The following is a 25735-nucleotide window of genomic DNA, read 5'->3' as shown; positions in this document are numbered from 1 at the left end:
GGGGCGCGCGCCGCCCGCCCGCCCACCCGCCTGCGGCGTCCCGGCCCGGGGGTCTCCCGGCTCCCGCTGGCCGCCCGCCCCGGCTTCACCGGGCAGCCGCGCGGGCTGCGCTCGTCTGCACGCGTTACAGACAGGCCGGCCCGGCCCACGTGCCGCGTGCTTTGCGGAGGAGGTACGCGGAGGAGAACACGAGTGTCCGGGAAGGGAGAGCCGGGGGCGCGTGCCCGCGCGGCAGGGGGCCTTTAGGCCAGTCGCTGACCCTCGGCCAGGTGTGCCCCACAGGGCTGCTGGGGGCGCCAGGGTGGTGTAGTGGCTGGAGCCCTGGACTGGGAGGCAGGAAACCGGGGTTCTCGTCCTCCTCTGCCAGGGTGACTTGACCTTGGGTCAATCACACAGCTTCTCCGCATAGCCTACCTCACAGTGTTGTTGTGAAGATGAACCACAGAGGTGTGGGCTCATCTAGACCACCTTGGATGCATTGCAGGAAAGCATTCTGGATATAAGTAGAGCTGAATAAGTGACCTGTTATCAGTGTGCAAAATGAGCCCTCTCTCAAGCTTTCACTGCAGAGCCCAGGCGATGGGAGGGAGGGTGTCCGACTGGATTCAGATTTAAAGACAGAGCTGTCAGAAGTGCTGTCCACTCACAGGTAGCGCCTGGGCAGCAGAGTGAGCAGGCGGTACACAGGTGTCATGAGATCGATTGTACTTCTGCTTAAATTATAAGCCAATGTGATTGGGCACCTGGGAGATCTGGGTTCTAGCCCCACTCAGCACTGAAACTTGCTGGGTGACTTTGGGCCAGTCACTCCCTCTCAGCCTAACCTACCTCACAGGGTTGTTGTGTGGATAAAATTAATCTAGGTAAGCTGCCTTGGGTCCCTCACAGGAGGGAAAAAGCAGAATATATGCAATAATAATTCTTATTTTGAAATGTGTGGCTCTTACAGATGCAAACTGCTGCCCTCTCATGTCTGCTGGATGAGCTGGTTTTTTGCCCACATGGGCTTCACTCCTGTTGCCTCCATCTGAATTTTTCTGCCTGAGGTGTTTTCTGAAATAAAATGCTCTGCTCCCCCTCGTCCTTACATAGGAGGAGTGGCAAACAGGCGACCGTAGAGCATTTAACTTAGCCCTTGCAAATTTCTGCTTTTGTCTTTAGGTCCTGTAGACTCTGCTCTTTTGGTACCCCCTGTGCCAGTTCCTCCTCCTGTGATCCTGGCAGAGTTTGGTTTTTCTTTGCTGCCAGCAAGGACAGGAAGAGGGTGATCTCTAGGAGGATTTCTGGTGGAGTGAAGGGAGAGAACGCGGTGGTGGTGGGAGTCCGGCACTCTTGGGGAGCCGCAGTGCAGGCCTGCTAGACGGAAGCAGCGTCCATCTCAGTGCAGCATGAGAGGCTGTGAGCAGCTGAGCCATGTGGCGGCAGTTCCATCTGCTGGCATAGTGCTGACTGGAGTACCTCCAAGACCCCTCCTCTCCCTCTTCCTTTTTATGGTCCCTTACTTTTAAACCGATCTTTGGAAGCAGAGCATGTGACCATGACAGAGCGGTCGCGGGAACAAAAGGGGTGGTTGTCCTGTCACACCTAGTTTGGAACTGGCGCGATCTTCCCATCTTGGCTTTACCCTGCCTAGTCGTTCAAAGATGCACAGCCTCAGCAATGGTTCCCAGCTCTGTGGCACCTTCCAAAGGCCAAGCGACTTCATGGAAAACCTGTGCAGATAAGGCCCCATTTCTATCTGCATGTTGAAACCAGGAGGCAGGGCCCTGGAGAAGTTGCAGCAGCACATCGGAATCGGAGCAATCTCTGCTTTTCACCCCCTCCTTGTGCCCCCAACAGCAGCAGGCCTCAGCGTGAAGATACGTAGGTACATATGTCCCACAGCCAAGGATGAGGTAGCATTCTTAGTGCCTCCCTTTACCAACATAAGGGAATTGTTTGTTTCCTCACAGAGAAGTTAAAGATCTGGGAACTTCCTTGCCACAAGGGCAGAAGCAGCTTTTGCACTTTGACCCAAGGGACAGCATGTGCCTCTGTATGTGCAGAAACTCACCTGCATCTTCTGGGCTCTTGCATTTTTGTAGCAGGTGCAGGAATGCAGCCCTGTGTTCTCAGGTGAGGACTGAGATGCACAGCAAAAAGACTTTTTAAGTAAGAAGGTGATCTCCTTCCCTGCTTCACCCAATGCACCATGATCTGGATTTGTGCCCTCTTATTGGGCCACTGCGGTGCTGAAATTTAACCAGCAGACTTCAGTAATTTCCTTCAAGGACTCTGCTAATTAAGCAAGGCTCCTGAGCTTTGTTTAGAGGCAGATATCCTGCAATCTGATGCAGCCTGCTGAAGGTTGATGCCTGAAGCTTCAGCATTTTCTTGCTGGTGAGATCAATAGCATTCACCTGCATCTGTGCCCCTTCCTTGGGCACAGATCAAGCAGAACCTACCACTGCCTGCTTCCTATTCCAATTTCGGTCCAGAAGCCTTTACTGCTTCGGAACAGGTTTTAGGAAAAGAAAAAAAAAAAAAGATTGGAAGAAGTACCCTACTGGATCAGGCCGAGGATTCATTTAGGCGAGAATTATGTTCACGTAGTGGCCAAACAGCCACAGGAAACTCACGAGCAGGCCATGGGGCAAAAGCACCCCCCCATGTTGCTCAGCGCCTGGCGTACATTGGCATCTTGCCTCCGATACTGGAAGTAGCACAGAGTCATTTAGACAGGTATCCACTGATAGCCTTTCCCCTTGACTCTGTCCAGTCTCCCTCCGGTGCCCATCACCGTATCTTGTGGGAGTGAATCCTTTTATCTTCTGTTCATCAGTCTGTGGGCTCGCATATGATGGGAGAGGGAGGAAAGAGTTTCTTGGCCTGCTTTCTCCGCGCACGAGTGGCAGCCCCTTTTGACAATGGCCAGGGTCAAGAGACACTGCCTGTGCTGTGGTGTTTATAAGCATGAGACATGGGAACTAGATAAGCCAATGTGATAGACCTCCCTGCAGGTCACACAAAACCCATACAGTTCTTTGCATAGTTCACACAGTGGACCAAGAACAGTGCAGTAAACTGCTTAGGTTAATCACGGGATGAAGAGCGTTCCAGAGAAAACATGCAAGTCATTTTCATTGTTACTACCAAGATTGTATCTCTTCAAGTGAAGGATTTGAAGACCAAAGTGTAGGCCTTTAAATGCAGGATTATCCCAATCACACACAGATGTGTTTATAGAATGTGCAAAAGGGTTGCATCATGATCAGCAGATTTAACTGCCCCCTCATGCTGCAAGCTCACCCTGCCCCACCAATTTTCTTCAAAAGGCAAGTTTAAGCCTTTCCCCATTTATTTTTTCCTGAAATTCCACCTGCTGTGGGTGTGGGGAATGGGTAAAAAAAGAAACTTCCATTGATTCCAGCCAGGGCCATACAAGAAAGCAAATGAAAATAGCACGTAGAGCCCCACTAGGAACATTCTTAAAGGAACATTTGGCCTTCATGGAAGCTAGTTAATGCAGGGGAATATCTTCAGGTTATTCTAAAAACCGAGAAAACAGGTAAAATCCAACGTAAAGTCTGCTTAGAGTAAACCTACTGAGATGAGTGGAGTGTGTTAATCATTAATTTCAATGAATCATAATAAAGTAGGATTTATGTTGCATTTTCCCCAATATATGTGAGTTATTTGGAACACTCAGAAAACACTATATACTTTGCATTGGCAAAGGCATTAGCAGCTGTGGTGCAGACAGAGATATCTGCACATGCCAGATTTAAACTGGTTTTTGAGAAGTAATTTCAGCTCTGTGGGAAATACTGGGAAAGGGGAAATTAAGGACCATTGTCTGATCACTTGCACCCAGGATCCCTCAAGGAAAACCAAGCTAGTTAAACTGTGATCAGTTGAGCATATGTAGCCCGCCACATATTTCAGTAATGACAGCTACCTTCCCATAGTATGCGTGGGAGGTCTTGGTCAAGGAGTTCCACTGGTCCAGAACAACATGGCAGACAGGCAAGCTCTGCCACTAGGTAGGGGGCAGCACTGCATTCCCCCCACCCACCCAATGAAAATACAGCCAAGTACTCATCCTACAGCATAACAATTTGTGCTTGGCAGGCAAGCAGCTTACCTAACCATTCTCATAAAATAATTTAAAACTGTGATTCCGGAAGCTAGTTTAGAGAAGAAACACACCACAGGAAAAGATACACACCCAACACATCCCCCTTTTATTTATGAGCAAGTTAGGTGTGTGGGGGGAATATCATTTTTTTCAAACTTGATTGGTTTAATGCATTGGAATCGAGTGTGGTTTCAAAGTAGGGATGGCATCCAGTACTATCAGTCAGAAGACAACATGCATCCAGCAATTCCACCTTTCTCTCCTTAATATATGAGTGTGTCTGTGTTTGCAGGAAAAGGACAGCCAGATGAAGCCATGGAAAAACATGGATAAGTGACTTATGAGTGGAGCACAATGACACCTGGACCCTCTGTAAAATTCCATGAATGAGGCAAGTCCATTGGATAATAAAAGCCACATTTTGAGATAGCCTTGACAGGTGAGCTCCAGCAAAGTAAGAGGAGGAAGAAATGAAGCATTAACATAGAATATTGGACTGTAGCCAATTATGTTGGCCCTGAGTGAGCCTGTGTGTATACGTGTGTGCGCTGAATGTCGGGGACTGAATGAAACATGGTTTCTGACCAAGCACGGCAGAGACAACCAAAGCAGATGTCTCCATGTTTTCGCTTCCACATATGGGGGAATTGGAACTATCGAATCTCTAATTGGGAAATCATAATGCATAGCCATGCAGAAGAGTTCTCAAGGTCAGAAGAGGCTCAGGATACTTACATAGCAAACTAATAAGGGTAATAAATTGCACAAGGAAGGAGGACTGCAAGACCTCAAACTAATATTTACGGTGAGGACAGCTACCTGGCACAATTTTAAAAAACAGCCTTATGACAACTTAAAGACTAACTGTTTTGCTTGGCTTGAAAGGCACAAAGCGGGAGACTTGGTGAAAACTCTGCTGCCCTGTGTTTAAAGCTCTTGGAAGAAAATGAAATGTTGTCCCCTTTGTTTCAGTCAAAAAAATCCCGTGTTTCCATATAGGGTTTATCTATTCTGAGTTAGGCTGCAGAACTAAGTTCTTGTGGAACTGTTAGTGGACATTTTAGAAAGTTCAGCCCTTGCTTTTTAAGGCCCGTTTATTGCAATACAAGTAATTGAGCACACCCATTATGTATTCATTGTAGATGTTATGTTCACATTTCAACAGTCACAAAAAGAATGAATACATTCATCTCGTCCAACTTCCCCTTGCATTCTTGATGATCAGACATGGTCAGCGGTTCCATAAATTTTGGCTGCCCATAGTGGCCGGTCCAAAGTTTGTGGTCAACAGGCCTCCTTTCACTAAGTGGCAGCATTTCGTCCCAACCAAGAGGAAACCATCCAAGGGAGAGGATGCAGTGGCCTTCCACTGTGCCCACAACCTGCTGAACTTTGCAACTACGAATTTAGCCTCAGATTTTGCTTTTTCCCCTCCTACCTTCCAATCCCCTTTCCTTCAGGATCGTGTGGACAGCAACCGTGTAATAAACAATCTTCCTAAGCCACCTTGAGAATCTTCATGACTCAAGAGTGGGATAAAAATGCTACATATAAAGTCCCTTTCTCTCAACCTCTGTGTTGCTTGTCCCTGCACTGGGGCAAAACACACACTTCCCGTAGCCAATACCATTCAAGCAAGCAGCAGCTACACTGGGGGAACAAAGAAAGGAGCAGCCTGGACTACAATTCAAGGGGGAAGGATCCCCCACAAGCTGAGCAGCATCTTTATTCTTCATCACCTTCACAAATCAGTAGTGCAGCAACGGAAACAGAACCCCCCTTTAGCAAGAAGGACCAACTTTTGTCTTCCCAGTGGTCACTTTTTACGTTCCCCCAGACGTTGAGTTGGGGGACCTGTGTACAGCATTCTCATCTACCACCCCCCTGCCGCCAAACTTTAATAAAGGAGTAAAATCAGCATTGGAAACTTTGACCTGCCAACCTCTGGAGGCTGGATCTGAACTACAGGCCAAAATTGCAACTTTATAAAAAATTAAACTTCCTCACATAAAATCATAGGTAGCTGAAATGGTTGCCCTTTAGGGTCAGACAGTGGCAGTGTTGCCTGGGGAGAGAAGCAGAAGGGGAAGAAGAAAAGATAATGGATTCGTTCACCTTGGGGGGAGAGAGAATGTTTGCCGAACGTGAAGTGGGTGACAGTGAAGAGCATAAAGCAGGTAACAGACAGAAGGGAAGAGAAATACAAGGGGGAGTAAATCACACACAATGATCACACAACTATGCATCTTACATTGATCAAAAAAATCAGAGGAGAGCTGGTTTATAGTGCAGAAAACTCGGTCTCTATCAAAAAAGATTCTCAGCAGAGGCTCTTCTGGCTGCTTGGGTAAACGAAAGGTTTTACAGATCTCTGTGACATTGAACATCCAGCTGCTCATGACAGGTACGCAACAAGAATAAAAGGGGAATGCAAGAGCTGAGAATAGGGGGGAGAAAGGCATTGATCTGCTGTGCATCAGAGGAACCAGTCTTGCTCCGTGTGTCTTTGACTCCCTTTTTCAGCTTGTGCAAAGGTGTTTTGTGGAACAGTAAGTGTATCCAAGGTATTTTTGCAACTGGAAGAGGGGCTTGTTGTCCTCCAGTGATATTGCCTAAAAAGAGGAAGGCCTCCAGCAGTGTGAGTGTGCGGTGCTGCCACAGGGGGCAGGAGATGGGGAATCGCAGGCATGAAGGCAGTGCCTGTATTCCCGCCAGTGGCAAGACTAACCTTAATCGAAAACATGAAGGGGAAAACACCCTTTAACTTAATAAATAGAACCAAGAGACGGCTTCTTCCCTTGTTCTGCAGACAGCAATCCCCAGCCTCCTTTCACTTTTTGAAAACAGAGGTAAGTATGTGAGTGAGGGTAAGGGAGAAACCCAACTGGAGGAGTGTTTTGAAGAACCACAGTCTGGGAATCTCGGTTTTTGTGGCAGGCAGAAGCCAAGGTGTGGTTCTTGCGAGTGAAACCAACGCAAGAGGGCATGCGTGGAGAAGACTGCCATCCCTGCAGCAAACCAGTTTTTTTGCGGGGGGCAAAGCAGGGCTCCACGGCGCAATCCTGGGCAAGCTGGTACTCTTTACCAGAGTGCTTTTTCAGTCCTGCAGCATTGCAGAACAAGAACCTGCCCTTCACAGTCTTTGTTTCACAGCTTCATTTGTCAAAATTTCCATTAAAGTCCAGATTCAAGTACAGGCAGTTCAACTTGAAAAATTTAAAAAGATTAGTAGTAAACAAAAGATAGTCTCCATATGTGAGGTGCTCTGCAAAGCACAACACCGCTGGTCTCCTAGGGCGCCTCGTGCAACCGAGGAGCCAAACAGCCTTCTGCATTGTCATTTGCTGGCCCTTTGTGTGCAGTGGCCTACAGCTATAGGATCTCCTCCCGCTGTTTTTTCAGCTTGGGTGTCGCCTGTCCGTTGCGCAGGAAACCGTTCTGGTTGTGCAGCAGCTTCCCCTTCTCCCGATCTGGCCACGTAAAGATGGCTTCGTCACTGTCCAGCTCAGACTCGGAATGCATGAGGCTGGTGTTCTGGGCCTGGGATTTCTGTTTGTTGCCTTGGAAAATAAATGAAGAAACTTAAAGAGAACCTGGAAGCATGAGACACAGAGAGATCCCTGGTCCAGATATTATTTTATATACTTCTATGAATGGTAGCTTCACAAAGTAACAGACAAGACAACAGGACTCTGTCCCAAAGAGATTACAATTTAAGGGTGACAGAGGAATATTTATTTATTTAAAAGTTTTATATGGCGTCCCAGATGCATGGTGTCTCGGGATGGCTCACAATCAATAAAATCAAATACCTTAAAAACGATCTAACAATAACATATAATTTGGAGGAAGCAGTAACAAAAGAGGACAGTTTTCAGTGCAGTTGCACACACTTCGACTTGGGGGTAGTACCATGTACATGCTCTATAAAGAATCTGAAGCCTAAGTGAGAGTAATTAGTGTTAGAATTGAACAGGAATAAAGAAAAATAGGGAGACCGCAATGAAACCCACATGCTCTACCCCTGCCTCTTCCTGATTTCAGTCTGGTCATGCTTCCCCCTCCTCCCTCCCATTTCCTTCTAACTACAGCAGCCAAGCAGGTCATCATCCAAGCTGCCAGGGCAGGGTGCCCGCCAGTCCTGGGCCTGGGCAGGCAGCTCAAACAAGCAAAACTGTACCATGCTGGAGACCAGCATCCTGCTCCTTCAGAGACATGAGAGGTCTTCAACTGGGCGGGGGGGAGCTCCCCCTACAACCTTCTAAAGCAATAGATAAAGGTAGGGCTGCAGAGGAGTCATGAGGAGCAGGAATCCTCCTCCAGGACATGAGGGGAGGCGAGATAGCCCACTTCCTGATGGAGGCAGAGGGCATGCTTGCTCGGGGGCTTTGTGACAAGAAGGTTCATGTCACCTTTGGCAACCAAGAACACCAGCCAGCTACCGACCATGCACTGCACCAGAACTTCTGGGCCAAAGCTGAGGTGTCAGTGGGGCCAGCATTTTCTTCCAAACCGATGCGCTTAGGGAGCTCACAAGCAGGGAAGGAAGGCAGGAGGCGTTCCGAGTGCCAGCGCAGAAAGCCACCTGTGAACCAGCTGAGCTGGAAGCAGGCAAAGCTGCTCTGAGGTGGAAAGAGGCAGCAAAGGCAGCTGCCACAGTGCCCTCTGCTGCTGTCGCGAAGCGGCTCTCCACTCAGCGGGAGCACCCACTCGGTGCAGAACACACCTGCGATCAGACATCACTTTCAGAGAGCAGGCAAGGACTGAAGGCCATTTTTCGGGCACTAAGCAGCTCACCTATCCTGCCACCCTACTGAGAAAAAAGGAGGGTGGTGTTTAAGCTATTCAGGTCGTGGCAGTTTACATCGGTCCATTTTCTGCAACGCATTCTTAGCTTTGGCCCAGCCAGCGGGGCGGCGGCTTGCATTGCCAGGACTACCCCACAGAATCACTGTCTCCTTGCTCAGAATCCTGCTGCAAACAATCCCAACTGCTTTTTTTAAAAAATAAATTAAAAGCAAGTATTTAGACTTAAGGTGCTCCAAGCCAGGTCTGATGAGGGAGGTGACTGTAGCTACACATTGCCTGTGTCAGGGGTTGGCAACCCGCGGCTCCAGAGCCACACGTGGCTCTTGAACCCCTCTGCTGCGGCTCCGTCACTCAAAACACGCGGCCGGCACAGTCGCTGATCTGCTCCAAGCTCCACTCAGAAACGCAGCACTAGCTAGAGAGGTCCGCCTGGAGCTATAAACACAGAGAGGTCCGCCTGGTGCCGTCGTTATTTGTTTTTCAGCGCCAGGCGAAGCCCTTTTTATTCAAATGTTATTTTAATTGTTAATATTATTAATTCATTTTATTCTTTGGCCAGGGCGACTTAATTTATATTGTTAATTTATATTATTCTATTGAAGTTTATTTATGGTTGTGAGCCGCCCCGAGGCTTCGGTGAATGGGGCGGCATAGAAGTCTCCTAAATAAATAAAAATAAATAAATAAAGTAAATCCTACATTCCTCTGCTAAACAAGCTTCCTGCAGGCTGCTGAAAGGATTCTCTTTGTCCCAATGTAATCTCCTTCATCTGAATGTTAAAAGCTGTGCTTTGGACCTGTCACAGTTCACAGCACTTGACTGTTTATCTGCTAATCAGTCACTAAACACACCTATATCTGTGATCTGAGATTTATTCAGCTCCCCCCGCCCCCAACCATGGATAAATCCGAAGAAAAGTTTCTGAAGAAAACCAAACGTTTAATGGTATGTGGGTAGATTCATTTGCTTTTACTGCTGACGAACTTATGGGGTTTGCTGTTTAATGCATGCAGCCCTTTAGCACTGACTTTGACTCTTCAGGAAGCTGTTCTCCTATTCAAAATATGTGAAAGGAGTCCTACTAGGTTATAATGTAAGATTAAAAATAACAGTTTTTAGTGAATGAACAAGAGCTGCAGCTAAATCATAATATAAAGATATAGATCTACTTCGTTTTAAGAAGATTCTTATAAAAATTCCAGCAATATTATTACATTGGAAGAGGGATGTTTGTTCAATATTTCACCACATGATAAAAGGATGAGGGCACACAGAAGCAGACGACATGTTTGCTTTGCTGCTAGTGGATAATATAAGTTTGACTTTTTATTTCATAAATATGAGGACTCAGATAGACATTGAGTATTTTATTTGAAAGTAACTTTCAACCCAGTGTCTTTTTTTTCGGAGTTCAAAATGTTTTTGCTGCATGCAGAAATAAAAATTTGTTTTCTCTGTAGCAGTTCATTGATTTCATAAATGCAACACACTATAGTTCTTTTATACATAGCATAAAGGTAAAAAACTATATATGCAGTGTTATCTTCATTTTAGATGTCAAAAGAGTTTTGCGGCTCCCGGTGTTTTCTTTTCTGTGGGAAATGGGTCCCAATGGCTCTTTGAGTGTTAAAGGTTGCCGACCCCTGGCCTAGGTCATTCCGACCTGTATGAAGCATATCCAGCAATACAGCCAAATTTTAAAATGAGTCAGCTTGCTGGTCAAACTTCGCTGGTTTGTAAAAGCAGGTGGCTTACCTATAACCGTTGTTGTTCAAGTGCTCATCTGTGCATTCACACATGTGGGCTTTGTCGTGCAAGGGCTTTTCACCCTGTTCTAGAAAGGGTGTGTAGTTTGGGAGTGCTCCTCAACCCAGAGCTATCCTTAGAGTTCCAGGTGACTACTTTGGCAAGAAGCGCTTTCCAGCAGCTTCAGCTGGTCCATCAATTACGTCCTTACTTGGATGAGCAACAGTAGCCCATGTTCTGGATATCTGAGGGAGTGTCTCCTTTCTTATACACCTTCCTATCCCCTAAGATCCTTGTCCGAGGTCCTTCTTCGGAAGCCCTCTTTGAAGGAGATCAGATGTGTGGCTACCCAGAGAAGGGCCTTTTCTGTGGTAGCGTCCCAGCTCTGGAACCTGCTCCCCAGAGAGGGGTGTCTGGCACCAACACTTTACTCATTTCAGTGCCAGGCCAAACCTTTCTTATTTTCCCTGTTTTTGATGTTAGTTTTATTAAATATTTACATTCTGTTTTTGTGTGCTGCCACCGTACTGCATCGCATTGCACTGCAGCGCAGCAGTGCTCCATGAAGCTAAGGCACTGCAGACGGGTCAGGCTCAGGCTCTGGCTCCGCCTGCTGGGATATCTGCAGGCCCAGGTCATCTGCCATGTGGAGGACCATACTGCTAAACCGACCCATCCCTCCGGGGGATGAGCTGGATCCATTGAGAGGAGAGTTGCAGTGGCGACTGGGTCCAGCTGTTGGTGCAGCAGTGGTGCGGGGCAGGAGGCCTGCCATGGCTGGGGCTCATTGAGAGGTCTCCATCGGAGGACCTGGAGTCCTCTGTCTCCACACGGTGCCTTCAGGGCAGCATGACTGGGTTGGTGAGGCAGTCTGAGGGCTCCAATAGCTCCTTGGGATAGGTGCAGGTGGGGGACCAGGGCAAGCTGTGGTCCCAGTCTGAGGGGAGAGCAGGGTGAGCCCTGCTGTCCCCTGGAGGACTAGCTGTGAGCCGCAGCTGGCATGGGTGAGCTTGCAAGCGAGGAGAGATGGTGACACACGGCCCTGGGGTCACAGGTGTTGGAGGTGACAGCAGTGGCGACTCGCATGCAGGAAAGAAGTCCCTGGACTGGGCATGGGCACACGGGCCTGGTCAGTGGTGCCCTGGGATATGGTGGAGGTGGGCAGTCCCCATGCAGGAGCTAGCCAGCCAGAGGAGAGGTTGGTGGCCGTGGGCTAACGTAACACCTTTTCTTCCTTGGGGCAGTCCTGGCGCAGTTGGCTTTTGTTTGGATGAGGTGGTGGCTGTTTTCCTGGCCAACTTACTGGACCTCACGGTCTCTTCAGCAAGTACGGTGGGAGGCCTCTCAGCTTCGGCTTTCAAAGAATGGGCCACTCAAAGTGTGTGCCGCCACAGGGCAAACTTGAGCGGATCTGCCCGCTGCCAGAGTGCCTGGCTTGTAAAAGCCTGGTGCTGAGGGCAGGTCTTGGCCATGTGCCCCTTGCCAAGGCAGAGCTGGCACCGGGAGTGGCAGCCTGCAGTGGGCAGCCATGCAGCACATGAGGCACAGTGTGAAAAGGCTGGGTCAAAGGCCGTGGTGGAAAAAAGAGGAGAGAGAGAAAAGGGGGGCGGGTCTCTCCTGAGGGTCTGTTTCCCTCCTTGGGAGAAAAAACAATTTTGAGGAATGAGAAAAAGGAGGAAACATACAACTTTAATTTACAGGTGTTTTGGTTTAGGAGCATGAAGACACAAGATAAAAAGTGGGGAAAATAAGGTAAGGCAAAAGAAAAATGGTGAGCAATAGTTGCATTCATTTCCAATCTAGTCGATGCAGCGTGCAGTTGAAAAGGGACTGAGGGACTGGGCAGGAGTCCCACCCTAGTTACTCAGATGGGCAGGGGGCTCCCGCCCAATCCATGGCGCTGGGCTATAGATGTTCTTTCCAGTCGAGGCCTTGTGCTGTGTGGCAAAGCCCACGTCCGTGATGCACAGAGCCCACAACAAAGAACGTTCACCTTTTTAACAAGCGTGGACCGGAGTTTTGCAAATTTGCTATTCAGTTCGCAATTGCCCACACAATTCTTATTTTTCACTTCAGCAATCACGTCGCATCTATCACTCCTGTTAGATTGGTTTGGTTATCACTCTGTGTGTGTGTGTGTGTGTGTGTGTGTGTGTGTGTGTGTGTGTGTGTGTAGCACATTCTTTTATATGTGTACAACAAGTAAGCATGTTCTTTGCTCACTGTTGCTGGTGTATGGAGTATTTCTGTTAGAGGTCATCCAACCACAACCAACCAGAAAGCGGTACATAGTATGGTGACGCATGACATCGTGACGCTTTTCACGTTCCCAAATGACAGCTCTTAAGATGTGCTGTGATACTCCACATGTGCAGGGTGCAGCTTTTCCAGAAAAAAAGTTCGTTTTGAACTGTAATCCAAGCTTACATGGACAAGTGCTTTATTATCCACAGATATAGTAAATTCACCCAGCATAATTTTGTGCATCACTGAGTTTCCTGAAATGCCTCCATTTTCTGAGGTGCCTTTAACACGCGTACTTCTAGTCTGGCTATTTCACTTTTGCAGCAAAAGTGAGACTTAGGACTATTTCATTTCTGTACTGTCTGAAAAATAGAGATATGGGCAAAATGGAATTTTCCACCAACTACCTGCAGGCCTCTCTACACCATTCAAAGCAAGCCCAGGTCGATCACTTTAAAAATCAGAACTGAAAGACAGGTCTAACATAAAAATTACTCTGAAATCCCTCTCAGAAATCTTCCACCACCGAACATGTGCACAGCACTCAGAAAAGGTGGCCCTGATTTTACTGAATTTCTAGCAAGCATCTGACACACACTGCATATCTGAGGGAAATGGGCCTAATAAATGAAACTTTCAAGCAGAGCTCTGAGCTTTCTTACGCCAAGCAGAGTTTAATACCCCCTGTGCACAGAAAGCAGCCTGCATCAGCATTCTGCTGGCGCTAGCCTCTTTTCTGATGACTTACCTGCTTTGGGATTTGGTTTTAACTCCAGGCTCTCTTGATCTGTAGCATCCAAAATCTTATATTTACTCTTCCTTTTGGGTTTCCCTTTACGTCTTGAGAAGACAAACAAAAGGAAAAGACAGAGGTTGAATCTTAAGAGGAGGTGCGGTGCCCTTGTGGAAGATTAGCCCTTGAGCGGAGAGGCAAGGGCCTGGGGCCATACTCACCTCCTGCAGCAGCACACCACCACCCAAAAGAAGATCCCGAAGGAGACCACGATGACAAACAATGCAATGACGACGTAGAGCACACTCCATTCTGGAAGAAACGCAATCCCAGAGTGTAAGCTCAGCATGGCCTGGTTGGCGGCATTTAATTTCGGCAGTCATGATCTGAGCTGTGGTTAGATCAGGGCTGTCCAACTCGATGCTGGTTCTGATGCCCCCCTCCCCCCACCCACTTTTCTAGAAAGGAATGCAGAAAGGAGAATGACCACAGAAAGACTGACGGAAGCAGAAACCCAAATGAAACCCCATTCTTATTTCCGGTCAGTGATTAGATACAATAGCAATTTAAGGAGGCACTAAAATTTAAACATCCTGTTGGGTATTTACATTTTAAATACCTTTACACTTTAGAATCAATCTGCTCTTTGTATGCTTGAAAGTATTGCACTGGGGCTTGCTTCTGAACAGAAACAGACACAATTGAACTGTACTTTGTATGCTTGGTGGGTAAAAGTCCAAGCTGGGCAGAATCTCTTTTATGCATGTGTGTTGTACATGCACACATGTCCCCCTGACCTCCCAGCACCACCCAGGTGCAGCCCTCAGGGCCAGGGCTCTATGTGACTGTGCTCCAGCCATACAAGCCTTATGCTCAGGCATGAAGGGTCCCTGTTGCTGTTGCCAGGTTCCATTACGTATGAACACAGAACTGTGGCTTACCCCAACTGCAGTTCATTAAAATATATTAAAGTCAAGTTTACTGTGGCTTAAATCAGGGTAGGAAACCTAGAGCACTGCAGATAATTTGATCTACAATTCCCATAATCACTGATCAACAGCCACACTGGCTGGACCTTACGGAGGCCGTAGTCCAAAACATCTGGAGGACACCAGATCGCCTAACTCCAGTTTCACTGATAACTGAAACAGAAATTCTTAAGATTAACTGCTCTTTCTAAAGTAACAGAATGTCCAACAAGATTGCAAAGAAACCTGCTTTTACCAGACCACAGGGCTCTGTGCCCCACTGGCCCGCGCACACAAATGCTAACATTTGCTATACTGCAGCACTAGGCTGGCACAGGATGGAGAACGATAAGTGTTTAGTGAACTGCCAGGAATCAGGCTGCCAGAAATGTTTGGCAGAACAACCTATAGAAACAGTTTATTTGCAGGTTGAATTATGCTCCTTACTCCTAAGAAACTGGAATCCTATAGAGCTGCACTGAGTGACCCTTGGATACAAGAGTGGGATGCAAACAATAAATGGAAGGACTGAACTGAAGGCAGAGCAGGGAAGCCATAGCCCCTCGTCCCAGAGAAACTGCTCACTGGAGCATCAGGAAGTGGCTACTCTACAATTCTCCTCTGGAAGGGAAACCCAGGCGGACTCGAAACAGCTGCCTGGCTTTAAAGACATGAGGTCCAGTGTTGTGCTGATTTCTGAGATTTTGGATAGCACAGAGAATCCTTACAGGCAGCCCACGAGCACACCTCTGCTCCCAACACATATACTTTTCAGACTGGAGCAAAGTGAAATCCCCCACCTTCTGCCAGACATTTCACAGCATCCCACTATCCCCACAGTCCTGTGCAGCGTGTTTTGACAGAAACACAGTCCTACGGCTCCTAGCTTTCCCTGGACGGCTGGCTGGGGAAGAGAGATCGCAGCACGCAGAGGACGGTGCCCTTGGCCACAGCTCCTGCCACAGAGTCTGATGCAGAGCCTGCTCTGTTATGAATGCAGGGACGGGAAGACGGACTGCGCCTACCACAGTTGCTCTCGCCATCCCCCAGCTGTACTCGAAGGAAGTTCTCCATCCAGAACGGGTCACAGACGCAGCGCTTGGTGAAGGAGTTGCAGTGCCCGTGCTCCGAGCAGTTCAGCTGGCACGCTGCATGGGGAGAGTGGCAGGCAGGTGCATGAATCGGCACATACAGACACGTTGCTAGGGCTCAGCGTGCATGAATGGGGGTTATTTATTTATTTACATGCATTTATAGGCTGCCTATAATTGCCAAGACTAAGAGAGCTCCCCGTTCACTTTACAGTCTCAGGCTAATGAAGCTCAGGCCATCCCACTGCTTTAATGTTGGGCTTACTGGGGATGTGTACACACAAAGCCACTTGGTGTTGGAGGACATCCTCATTATTGCAAGATGGCTTAATAAATGAGCCTGTAACTCACACACCAGCAGCTTCTGCCTAGCCAAAGCATGGGGTGGGCAACACACAGCCCAGAGCATAAGTGGCCCACCTGGCCTCAAGCACAACCGTTGCCCCTACTGCCTTTGCTGCTAAAACAGCCAGCGATGGGTGGGGAGCCACTGCAACGTCGCAGAACAGGGCGGTTTGCTGAGGCATGTCGACATCAAAGTGCAAATGGCAGCACTGCGGCAGCCGGAGGTTCCGGGAAAGGAACAAGATTCCACTGAACGGCATGTCTTGAGTGCAACTTGTCTCCCCCAGCCCATCTTGCTATTGTACACTTACGATATCAGTGGGATCAGGGAAGGTGGGAAAGGAGAAAATCTTTGGAACCTCTTGCTAGAACAAGGTGGCACAAGGTGACGAAGGATGGATGGCAGCCACTTCAGTGGTTTCTCTTGACTTACTGACAGTATTGATCTCCAGTGCCCGGAAGATGAGGAAGGCTGACTGCTGCTTCCGCAGCTCACTTTTGAGTGTCCGTGCGACATCATGTCCTTTCAAGACCTGGTGAGGAGACTGATTCCACACGTAGAACACCATCTTTGTGCTGCAACGAACACAAAAATCAGGGATGCAAGAAACATAAATAGCAGGTGGAGTGGGGGAAGGACATAAGGAAATATTTCCATGACAAAACATCTTCTTGCCCCCTGCACCCTCCAAACTTTAATTAATAGTTCAAGCTTTTTGCCAATAAATCCAAGTACTCTAAGGAGCCAATCCTTGGAAGCACAATCATTATGCAAAAACAAGGAACGGTGTGCACACACATCTGCTCTGTTTGCATGATTTATTTTCATTGCAGACTTCAGATTTTTCCAGAGCAGAAGATGCATAGCTCTGCCTATAAAGGACAAGAGGTGGAGGGGCTTCTTCTTGTTTGTTACCGAGTGAGCTGAAGCAGCAGCACAGAAATCAACTTGTGCAAAACCCCATCCTGACCAGCTGGCACCGTTGAAGCTGCTCCTTCAAAAAAAGAAGCACCGCAGAGGAAAACAGAAAATGCAGACGCATTCCATTTACCTAATGCTTCCCTAACCGCCGCCAAATACGTATTGATCAGAGGCAAACCTCTTCCTCTCCTGCTTGGAGGAAGAATGGTAAATGACTGGTCTGAGACAGGGATGGAGAAGCTAGAGGAGAAAGGCAGGGTTAGAGCTGGAAGCACAGAGCCCTGCTCCTTCTCAGCAGAAGTCGTTGTGGGGAAAAAAGTTTCCCAAGGTCAACAAAAGCAAACACTGCTTCTGCACCAGACGGTTCCATTCAGAGGCAGGGAGGGAGTGGGCAGGCTGTGGCAGCGGCACTGATCGAGAGGGTGCTTGCGCAGGACTGAGCACCTGGCTCCCGCACTGTAATACTGCTTTGTGCTGCGGAGGAGCTCTGGCCTCCTCCCTGACGCAGTCTGGGGTTTCAGGCTAGGATTCCTTCCTCCGTTTGGCCCACAGGCCAGTATTTTCCAAAGAGGCTAGGTTTGCAGGTTAGGTGGCACTGGCAACCAACCTTTCTAAAAAAGCAATCCAGTGGGGAAAAAGCGCACAGACTGGGTGCGGCCTTGCCTTGTAAGTCTGAAGGCATGTTCTCGTAAACTGGAGTGGGTGCAGGCTTTCTGCTCTAAGGTATCTGCTGAGCCCCACACATTTGTTCCTTGAAAGGATACACAAATGGCTCTGAAATGAATGTGGGTTACACTGCAGAGGATGCTAAGAAAAAAGTGGTTAGCTATGCAGAATGCTAGCGAGGGAGCTCAAAGATAACTCCCATCACCCAACGGATGGACTTCAGATTTCACTGCCCTTGCCCTTCCACGTGTCTCCTACATCGCCAAATCATCTGGATCCTTATGCAGAAACATAGAAACAGAGCGAGTCAGAAGGGGTCTCCTGGGCCATCTAGTCTGACCTCCGGCTCCAGCCAGCTCCACTCATGACATGCCCACCATGTGCATGTGTAGCCTATCCTTGAACACCCGCACCGATGGGGCCTCAGCCACCTCCTGTGGAAGCCTATTCCATACTCTAGGGGACCTAATCATCAGGAAGTACTTCCTGGCACCCATCCTGAATTTTGGTTCCCTGAGCATTGCTCCATTGGAACACGTCCTGCCCTCCACTGCAGAGGAAAAAAGGTCGTGTCCCACATCTGCATGGCACCCCCTTACGTAATTGTATGTCTCTAAGTGGTCCCCCTTTGAGTCTCCTCCTCTCAAGGCTAAAAAGACGCAGCTCCCTCAGTCTCTCTTCATATGGCTTTCCCTGCAAACCAGCCACCATCCTAGTGCACTGATTTTGCTGCACTGATTCCAACCTGGCTATATCCTTCCTGTAATGAGGGACCCAGAACTGAACACAATACTCCAGCTGAGGGCGCACCAGAGTCGTATAGTGTGGCAGCAATACCTCTATCTTGAAGCCACACTTCTGGATATGCATCCAAGGGTGGCGTTCGCCCTCTTGACCACCACGTCACACTGCTGGCTCATGTTTTAGGCTGCAGTCAACCAGCACCTCAAGATCCCTTTCACAAGTGCTGCTCTCCAGCCACTTGTCCCCTAACCTGTACTTATGACACCTATTCCTATGCCCCAAGTGCAAGACCTTGCACTTATCCACACTGAACGCCATCCTGTTGTCTCCTGCCCACTTCCATAGTCTGTCCAGATCCTTCTGGATCTGGAGTACCTGCTCCTCAGTTGTAGCCACCACCCCCATTTTAGTATCATCTACAAATTTGACCAGGAAACTTCTCACCCCCTCCTCCAGGGCATTGATGAAAAGATTGAATAGGATCGGTCCCAGGACTGAGCCCTGCCGGATCCCGCTTGTCACCATCCGCCATCCCAATGATTCCCCAGTAATAGTAACCCTCTGCTTTCGGTCCATCAGCCATGCTCTAATCCACTGGATAGTGCATCAATTTATTCCAAAACTCCTCAGTTTTACAACCAGGATATCATGCGGCACTTTGTCAAAGGCCTTGCTGAAATCCAGGTATACCACATCTACTGCATCCCCTCCATCTAGCCACCTCGAAAAACTGTCATAGAATTCCACAAGGTTCATCTGGCAGGACCTGTTTTTGCAGAAACCATGTTGTGTGGCCACCAACCTCCCTTCCCTATATATGGACTCCAGAGCAATGGATGTGAGGCTAACTGGCCTATAATTCCCCATGTCCCCTCTGCTACCCTTATTAAAGAGTGGGACCATTGACTCCACCCTCCAGTCCTCTGGAATCTCACCCGTTCTCGACTAGGCTTCAAAAATGGAGGCCTGCAGATATGAGAGTTCCCCTGCCAACTCCCTAAGTACCCTCAGGAGTACATCAGGGCCTGGCGCCTTGGTAACCTCCAGTGCCCTGAGGAGCTCCTCAACTTCTAGGAAGGTGACTCTAGTCTGTGCCCCTAAATCCCTAGCTTCATCCAATCCCCCATACGGATCTCTCCCATCCTGTTTTGGTGAGACACAGAGTTAGTTATTTAGCATCTGTGCCTGTTCCTCACATCAATCCTTCCTCCTTATTAAGTGGTCCCACTACTTGTCTCCCCTTCCTCTTGCTATTTACATGTTGGTAGAAGCCCCTTTTGTTGCGCCTGATATTCCTGGCAAGTCTCAGCTCGTAATCAGCCTTAGCCTTGCGAAGAATCCTTCTGCAACAGGCCTCCTCCCCCCGATATACCCTTTTGTCTACTTGCCCCAGTATCCATTTTCCATGAAGGTACCTCTTACCACATCTCCTCTCATCCATGGGGGCACTCTCTGTTGCCTCCCCACCTTGCTGCTAGAGGTATTGTCAAGGCTTGCGCCTCCAAGACCTGCCTTTTTAGTGCCACCGACCCCTCTTCAACTCCCTTGCCTTCCAGGACCCTCTCCTGGGAGACTGTTCCCAGTTTGGTCTTCAACTGGCCAAAGTTGGCATTTGTAAAGTCCCAGCTTCTAATACTTGATCTGCCACTCATCCCCATTCCCCTGATCTCAAAGCAAAGGATGGACTAATCACTTGCAGCCAGAGCGCCCCTAATCTGCACCCCATCTATCAGCTCCTCCCTGCTGGTCATGACCAAGTCAAGGATATTCCCTCCTCCTGTCACCTCCTGGACCCTCTGCATGAAAGTCCCTCCCTCTAGGAAGCAAAGTGACCTGGCCGTCTCCACTTAGTGAGACTCCCAACTAATGTCTGGGAAACTGAAATCTCCCATAATTACCACATCCCTCTCCCGAGTTATCCTTCAAGGGAGGATTTACACATAGACCTGCCTAGATTTAACATGTGTATTTGAAACAGAAGTGGCAAAGCCTTTTTGGGGGGCAAGGGGTTGTCTGTCTCTCAGCAGGCCACTCCCTTAATCAACAGTGTTGTGAACAAAGTGCAGCTGATTTCTCCTGGGATGCAACCATGTCAGCTTTCTTAGACATGGACAGTTGAGGATCCTCTCTGTGGCCACATACCTCTGCTCAGTGTAAGGCTGGATCTTCTGCACAGTGATGTCTGAATCCAGGACCCCCAGCAGAACACCTATCTGGCGGATAAACATGCCCTTCTGCCGCTCTGTTAGCTGGCTGACATTCACATCCAGTATCATCTCCACAAGGCTGTTTTTCCTGGGATCTGGAAGGAACACAGAAGTATGAGCTGGAATTTTCATGCACAGGCACCACCCCACCAGACACTTGGAATTTTAACTTGCCAGATCCTCAGAATAGATTACACTTAAAAAGATCCCAATTGAAAGATGAGAAAATAAGCAAGTTACAGGGATCCCTGCATCCAGCCTAGCACAGAAGAAGGCCCAAGCTGGTTGTGCAGAGCATCCAAGGAAGAGTCCATCTTTGGAAAGCCGCTGGGGAAGAAGTAAGGCTTCTGGCAGCTGAACTGTTTTGCAATCCCATGTTGAGCCAACTCCTTTCCTCTTGCTCATCCACCCAATTCCTTTCTTCCATTTCATGGTTGCCCTTTGCTAAATCCCCCTTAGTTGTTCTCCAGGTTTCACATCAGGAACTGCCTTCCTTCGTACCATACCCTGGCTGCGGAACCCTCCCTATCAGCACTTTGCAGTGAAACGCCCTTTTCTATGCATGACAACGAACATTAGTTACCTGTGGGGCTCCTACACATTCCAACTTGGCAAAGATCAAACAGATGTAACAGACTGTGGGGACTGTCTGGCTAGCACGCTGCACACTTAATAACAGGATATACTTCCAACTTAACATGCATAAGATTGATCTTACCTAGTCATGTTTTTTAAAAAATTATTTATTTTTACTTATTATATCCTGCCTTTTTTTCCTCTCAGGGAACGCAAGGCAGCTTACATGATCCTCCACTTAATTTTACCCTCATAGCAACCCTGTGAGGTAGGATGGGCTGAGAGGGACTGACTGGCCCAAAATCATCCAGTAAGCTCCATGGCCAACTGGGGACTGGAACCTGGATCTCCTGGGTCCCAGTTCAATACTCTCACTACAGCACAATACCGGACCTGAAAGCTCAAGTATTACAGTGAGCATGAGTCTGAGCAGGGAAGCCTCCAGTATGAACCACACCTCTCCCATGGAGTCTCTTGGTGGCTCTAGAGAAGCCATTCTTCATTGCTAGCTCAGCCCCACATCTGTGCAGGGGAGTTAGCAAGTTTGGCCTACCTGTAATAAAGATGATTAAGATACTACTTGCAAAGTATGCAGGGTTCTGCACTTAAAAACTTATTATAACTGTACTATATTAGTTTACTTTAGTAATAGGTTTCTCAGAAGACATCAGATCCACACTGGGAGATAAAGGACTTACCAGGTTTCACTTCCACGGTGGCCCTGGCCACATCACTTTCCCCTTTGGCATCAGTCACCTTCAAATGAAACTTGTACATTCCCTCTACCAGGTTGGAGAGGAAGAGCACCGCATGGTGGTCTGAATTATTTAACACCTCCTGTGGTTAATGAACATATACGACAGTTAGACCCCTTTCAGCTCTGTGGAATGCTACGTGTCGTTTCGGAAATTTAGGATCAGGAGAGGTCTAGGACAACCTCTAGAACCCCCCAGAGCTGACATTCCCAGAAGCATTTCACAGCCTCCTAATGGTAATAAGAGGCACTGGATTTCTGCATGCAGAGCTGACTCCAAGGCCGAGGCCTGGCAAGGCTGAAGACGCCCTCCTTCTGCTAGGGTGGCCTTTTACAATCAGGACGATGAAGGAGTGCATTCCCAGAATATACATTCTAGAATGAGTGGCAACATTCAAGTTTAGATTTTTTATTTTTGTTAAAGCTCCGAAAAAGTGTGTCTCTAGACACAATCAAAGGCTTGATGAAATTCAAAAAACCCAAGGACATCGCAAAGGACCATAGATGATGAAAGGACAGCTTTAAAAATTAAGTGCAAACCTGGTATACCTCAGAGCTACAACTCCCATTACCTAAGCAGTGGATCTAGTAGCTGCAATGTACTGTCTAGTAGCTGCAATGTACTAAACACTCTGCCGTCTTTAACTGCTTGACTAAGGATGGCAACTCATGCATATTTTCCTGGGTTTGCTGAACTTTTATAAACCACTCGTACACAGATGTAAACATTGCAAAAAAAGCCCAGCAGCAATGTTGACATGACTCACTCCAGCTGCAGGACTGCTCTCATCCCGTGTCCACAGGAAGGTGGTAATTCCCTTGTCATCTGTTGATCTGGACCCATCAAGCTCTGCTGTGTTTCTAGGAAGGGTGATGATGACATTCCCAGCAACCTTTGCCATGGGCGGCTTATTTATCTCTGAGCAAAAATGGGGGACAGAGGTTGGCAATCCGAGCACAAAGAAGTCAAAATAAGAAAAGCAAGAGAGATAAACGTTGCCCCAGAGTATGAGCATTAGCAAAGAATTCTTTGCTTGTGGGATTTTAGCAATGTAGTAACAAGCCACCCATGGGTTCTGGGTGGCTTGTTACCCATGGCAACAACTCATCATTGGCAAGTTCACACTGCATGAGATAATCGTATGCAACAGGAATGCAGAGGGGGAATAAGCAACTGTGTCTTACTTCCCCTTCTGCAAGCATGCAAACAGTGCGTCCAAGCTAGTGAGAAAAATGCCACCTGTACAGTAGGCTAAAAGGTATCACATGACCCAGTGAGTTAGATACCTGGCAGCTTAAAGTTTGGAAGAAAAGATGCATGGCTGGAAGCCCTAAGTGCTGCTCGCCTTGGGAGGCTGGCTGCTGGTGCAGCAGGCCTCTGGAGCCTAGCAGGGTTGTTGAGAGTTCTGCCTGAGGAGCAGCTGGGAAATGTTTGTGTACTGACAAGTGCTGCAGCAACACTGAGTCACAGCAGGCCATTATGACTGACTGCCCTCATCTTCCATTGTCTTCGTTGAATGTGTTTTGAAATGCTGGACTTTGCAAACGGTATTGGCTGTATTGTGCGTTCTTCAAGCCTCCAGCATTTAAAAAATGGCTTCTTAAGAAAAAAAATGAGTTGCGGGCACATGTAAACAGGCTATAGTTCATGAGCCTCATTTTCTCAATAAAAGTTCAGAAAGAATTAGATTCAGTGGTTTGGAGGCAGGGAAGAACGTGATTTGGGGAGTGTGAGAAGCCAGATCTGATTGAAAATAGGAAGCAAGCATAAGCAAGCATAAGCATTCGCTTATTTATCATATGTGTATCCAACTCTTCCTTCGAGGAGCTTAAGTTCCAAAAAATACTGGTTTATTTATTCATTTTTAATCTGCCCGATAACTGAAGCTCTTTGCAACGATTCCAACAATTAAAAGACAGTACTACAAATAGTTAAAAATGTAAAAAGGAACATAATAGTGAAAAGTATAAATATTTGTATCTAGTCAACTATGTAGCTCATGGGGTAGCTTAGACTAGGCTGAGATGCAGTCACTGGCCCACTGCCACCCAGGAACTTGGAAAGCCAAGCCAGCAATTCTCTGGTCCTAGCCCACAATTCTTATTATTTCCTTCCCTACTCTGCCTCCAGGGGCATCGAGAGATTGTTATAAAGCAGCCTTCCCTAACCCTGTGTCTTCAGAGACGTTTGCACTGCAACACCCAGAGCTGTGGTCCAAATGCCTCTGAAGGTCACCAGGTTAGGGAAGGATGCCCTAGCTGGAAGAACTTCCTTGGTGGAGGCCGTCTTAGGCTGAGGGCAACCAAGCCATTTCTGTGCTTTCCGGCCACCCACCTTCCTTGACGATGACATTGACGGAGCTGCGGCTCTGCAAGTTCCGCTCATCCCGGACAGTCAGCGTGAATTCGTATGTCCCAACCTCAAGCCCAGTGACCGTGGCTATGCTGCTGTTGGCATTCTCCAGCTTCACACCATCTGGGCCCCTGGCCAAAAATCCAAAGAAATTAGGTTAAGCATGACAGAAACTCCTGAGAGAGAAAAAGGGGTTGGGATGAGTAAGTATTCCTCCAGACTTGCAGATGCCTCATGACAGCGCCAGCTCAAGCTACCCAGTGTTGTATTGAAACAACAGTTTTACTCTTCTTGCTTTTGTGGAAATCAGGGTGAGACACCATTTCCCCCATACAGCAGGTCAATGGGGGCATGTGTTTCTTTCAGAGATTTTCCCAATGGCCAGGCGCTGATACTACCCTCAGCAGCCATCTCCCCATCCTTACTTGTGCTGAGCCGGCCCTGCATGATTCCAAACATGTGTTGGGGTTCTGTGAGATCATGCATGTGACACGCAAGAGCATTTTAGAGTAGGGGAGTGGAACTGTATCTAGTTTTGCTTTTTCTTGTGTGAGGGCATGTGTGCTCATGAGTGAGAGAGAGGGAAGGGGAGAGAGGGGGGCACCGTGTTTTTTCCCAAAGGTAGGTGGTGATCTTCTGGTCATCTGAGCTCTTGCTGCCATCCAGAGTGGTGCTATCCACAGGGAGGGTCAGTTCTTTGTCTGGGCCAGCATCTGCCTTCGGTGGCTTGTTGTTTTCTGGGCAAAAGTTGAGAGAGTGAGAGAGTGAGTCACTCTAGGACTGAATAGGGTGTTTACACAGAGAGGCACGAACAAGGAGAGCCATAGAGGAAACAGCCTCACATCTTGCCCAGGGATACCTGAGTCAATGGTCTTTCCCAGTTCCACTAGTTAAGTTTCTTTAACCACACAAGCCATTTATTGAACCAGGGCATCTTACATCAGTCTTCAGCAACCTGGAACCCTCCAGATCTTTAGACTTCATCACCACCAGCCAGCATGGCCAGGAATGCTGGGAAATGAAGTCCAAAATCATCTGGAGGGTGCTAGAGTAGGGGAAGGCTGTTCTATACTCTAAGGCAGGCACCCTACCCCAGAGCTATGGACCCTGCATAAACTTCAAGGGTGCTTCCACACTAGATGATTACTCTGGAATTGCTACAACTTGGCCACTCACTTGTTATGCATGTCATGATCAGAATCCTGGTTAAGCAGGAAAGCTGGTGTAGGGAGGGAGAGAGGGAGCAGGTCTGCAGACTGCTCCTGGTCTGTTGATCATAGTTAAGATATGGTGCTTCCTCACTCTTCTGGCCCCTAGACAGTAGCATCTTCCTAGCTTAGCTTGATGCTCCTGTCTCCTTACAAAATGGGTGACACACAGGGAACTCTGAAATCAGGCTGCCATTTTCATGGGGACTCTGAAGTCACAGACTAGCCTCAGGGATCCAAAGCACATAATC

General features: G+C 48.1%; 1 protein-coding gene across 3 annotated transcripts in view; it reads right to left on the bottom strand.

Moving 5' to 3' along the window:
* Positions 1 to 5803: 5803 nt before the first annotated feature.
* The window catches only part of KIAA0319L (KIAA0319 like), an 82265-nt gene continuing 62333 nt past the window's right edge, over positions 5804 to 25735 (bottom strand). For all 3 annotated transcript variants that reach the window (XM_044424652.1, XM_044424653.1, XM_044424654.1), the window contains exons 12-21: positions 24881 to 25013; positions 24259 to 24407; positions 22691 to 22842; positions 21868 to 22006; positions 20529 to 20688; positions 16488 to 16630; positions 15644 to 15766; positions 13872 to 13962; positions 13666 to 13757; positions 5804 to 7677 (exon numbers count right to left, since the gene is read on the bottom strand). In XM_044424652.1, the coding sequence (XP_044280587.1) occupies positions 7490 to 7677; positions 13666 to 13757; positions 13872 to 13962; positions 15644 to 15766; positions 16488 to 16630; positions 20529 to 20688; positions 21868 to 22006; positions 22691 to 22842; positions 24259 to 24407; positions 24881 to 25013 (1370 nt within the window). In that variant the 3' untranslated portion in view covers positions 5804 to 7489. The remainder of the gene's footprint in view (positions 7678 to 13665; positions 13758 to 13871; positions 13963 to 15643; positions 15767 to 16487; positions 16631 to 20528; positions 20689 to 21867; positions 22007 to 22690; positions 22843 to 24258; positions 24408 to 24880; positions 25014 to 25735) is intronic.

This window comes from Varanus komodoensis, unplaced genomic scaffold, assembly GCF_004798865.1.
Source record: "Varanus komodoensis strain SLA01 unplaced genomic scaffold, ASM479886v1 scaffold15, whole genome shotgun sequence".
Classification (NCBI taxonomy): Eukaryota; Metazoa; Chordata; class Lepidosauria; order Squamata; family Varanidae; genus Varanus; species Varanus komodoensis.
The sequence above is the reverse complement of the archived record's forward strand: the minus strand, read 5'-3'. Positions and strand labels throughout refer to the sequence as shown.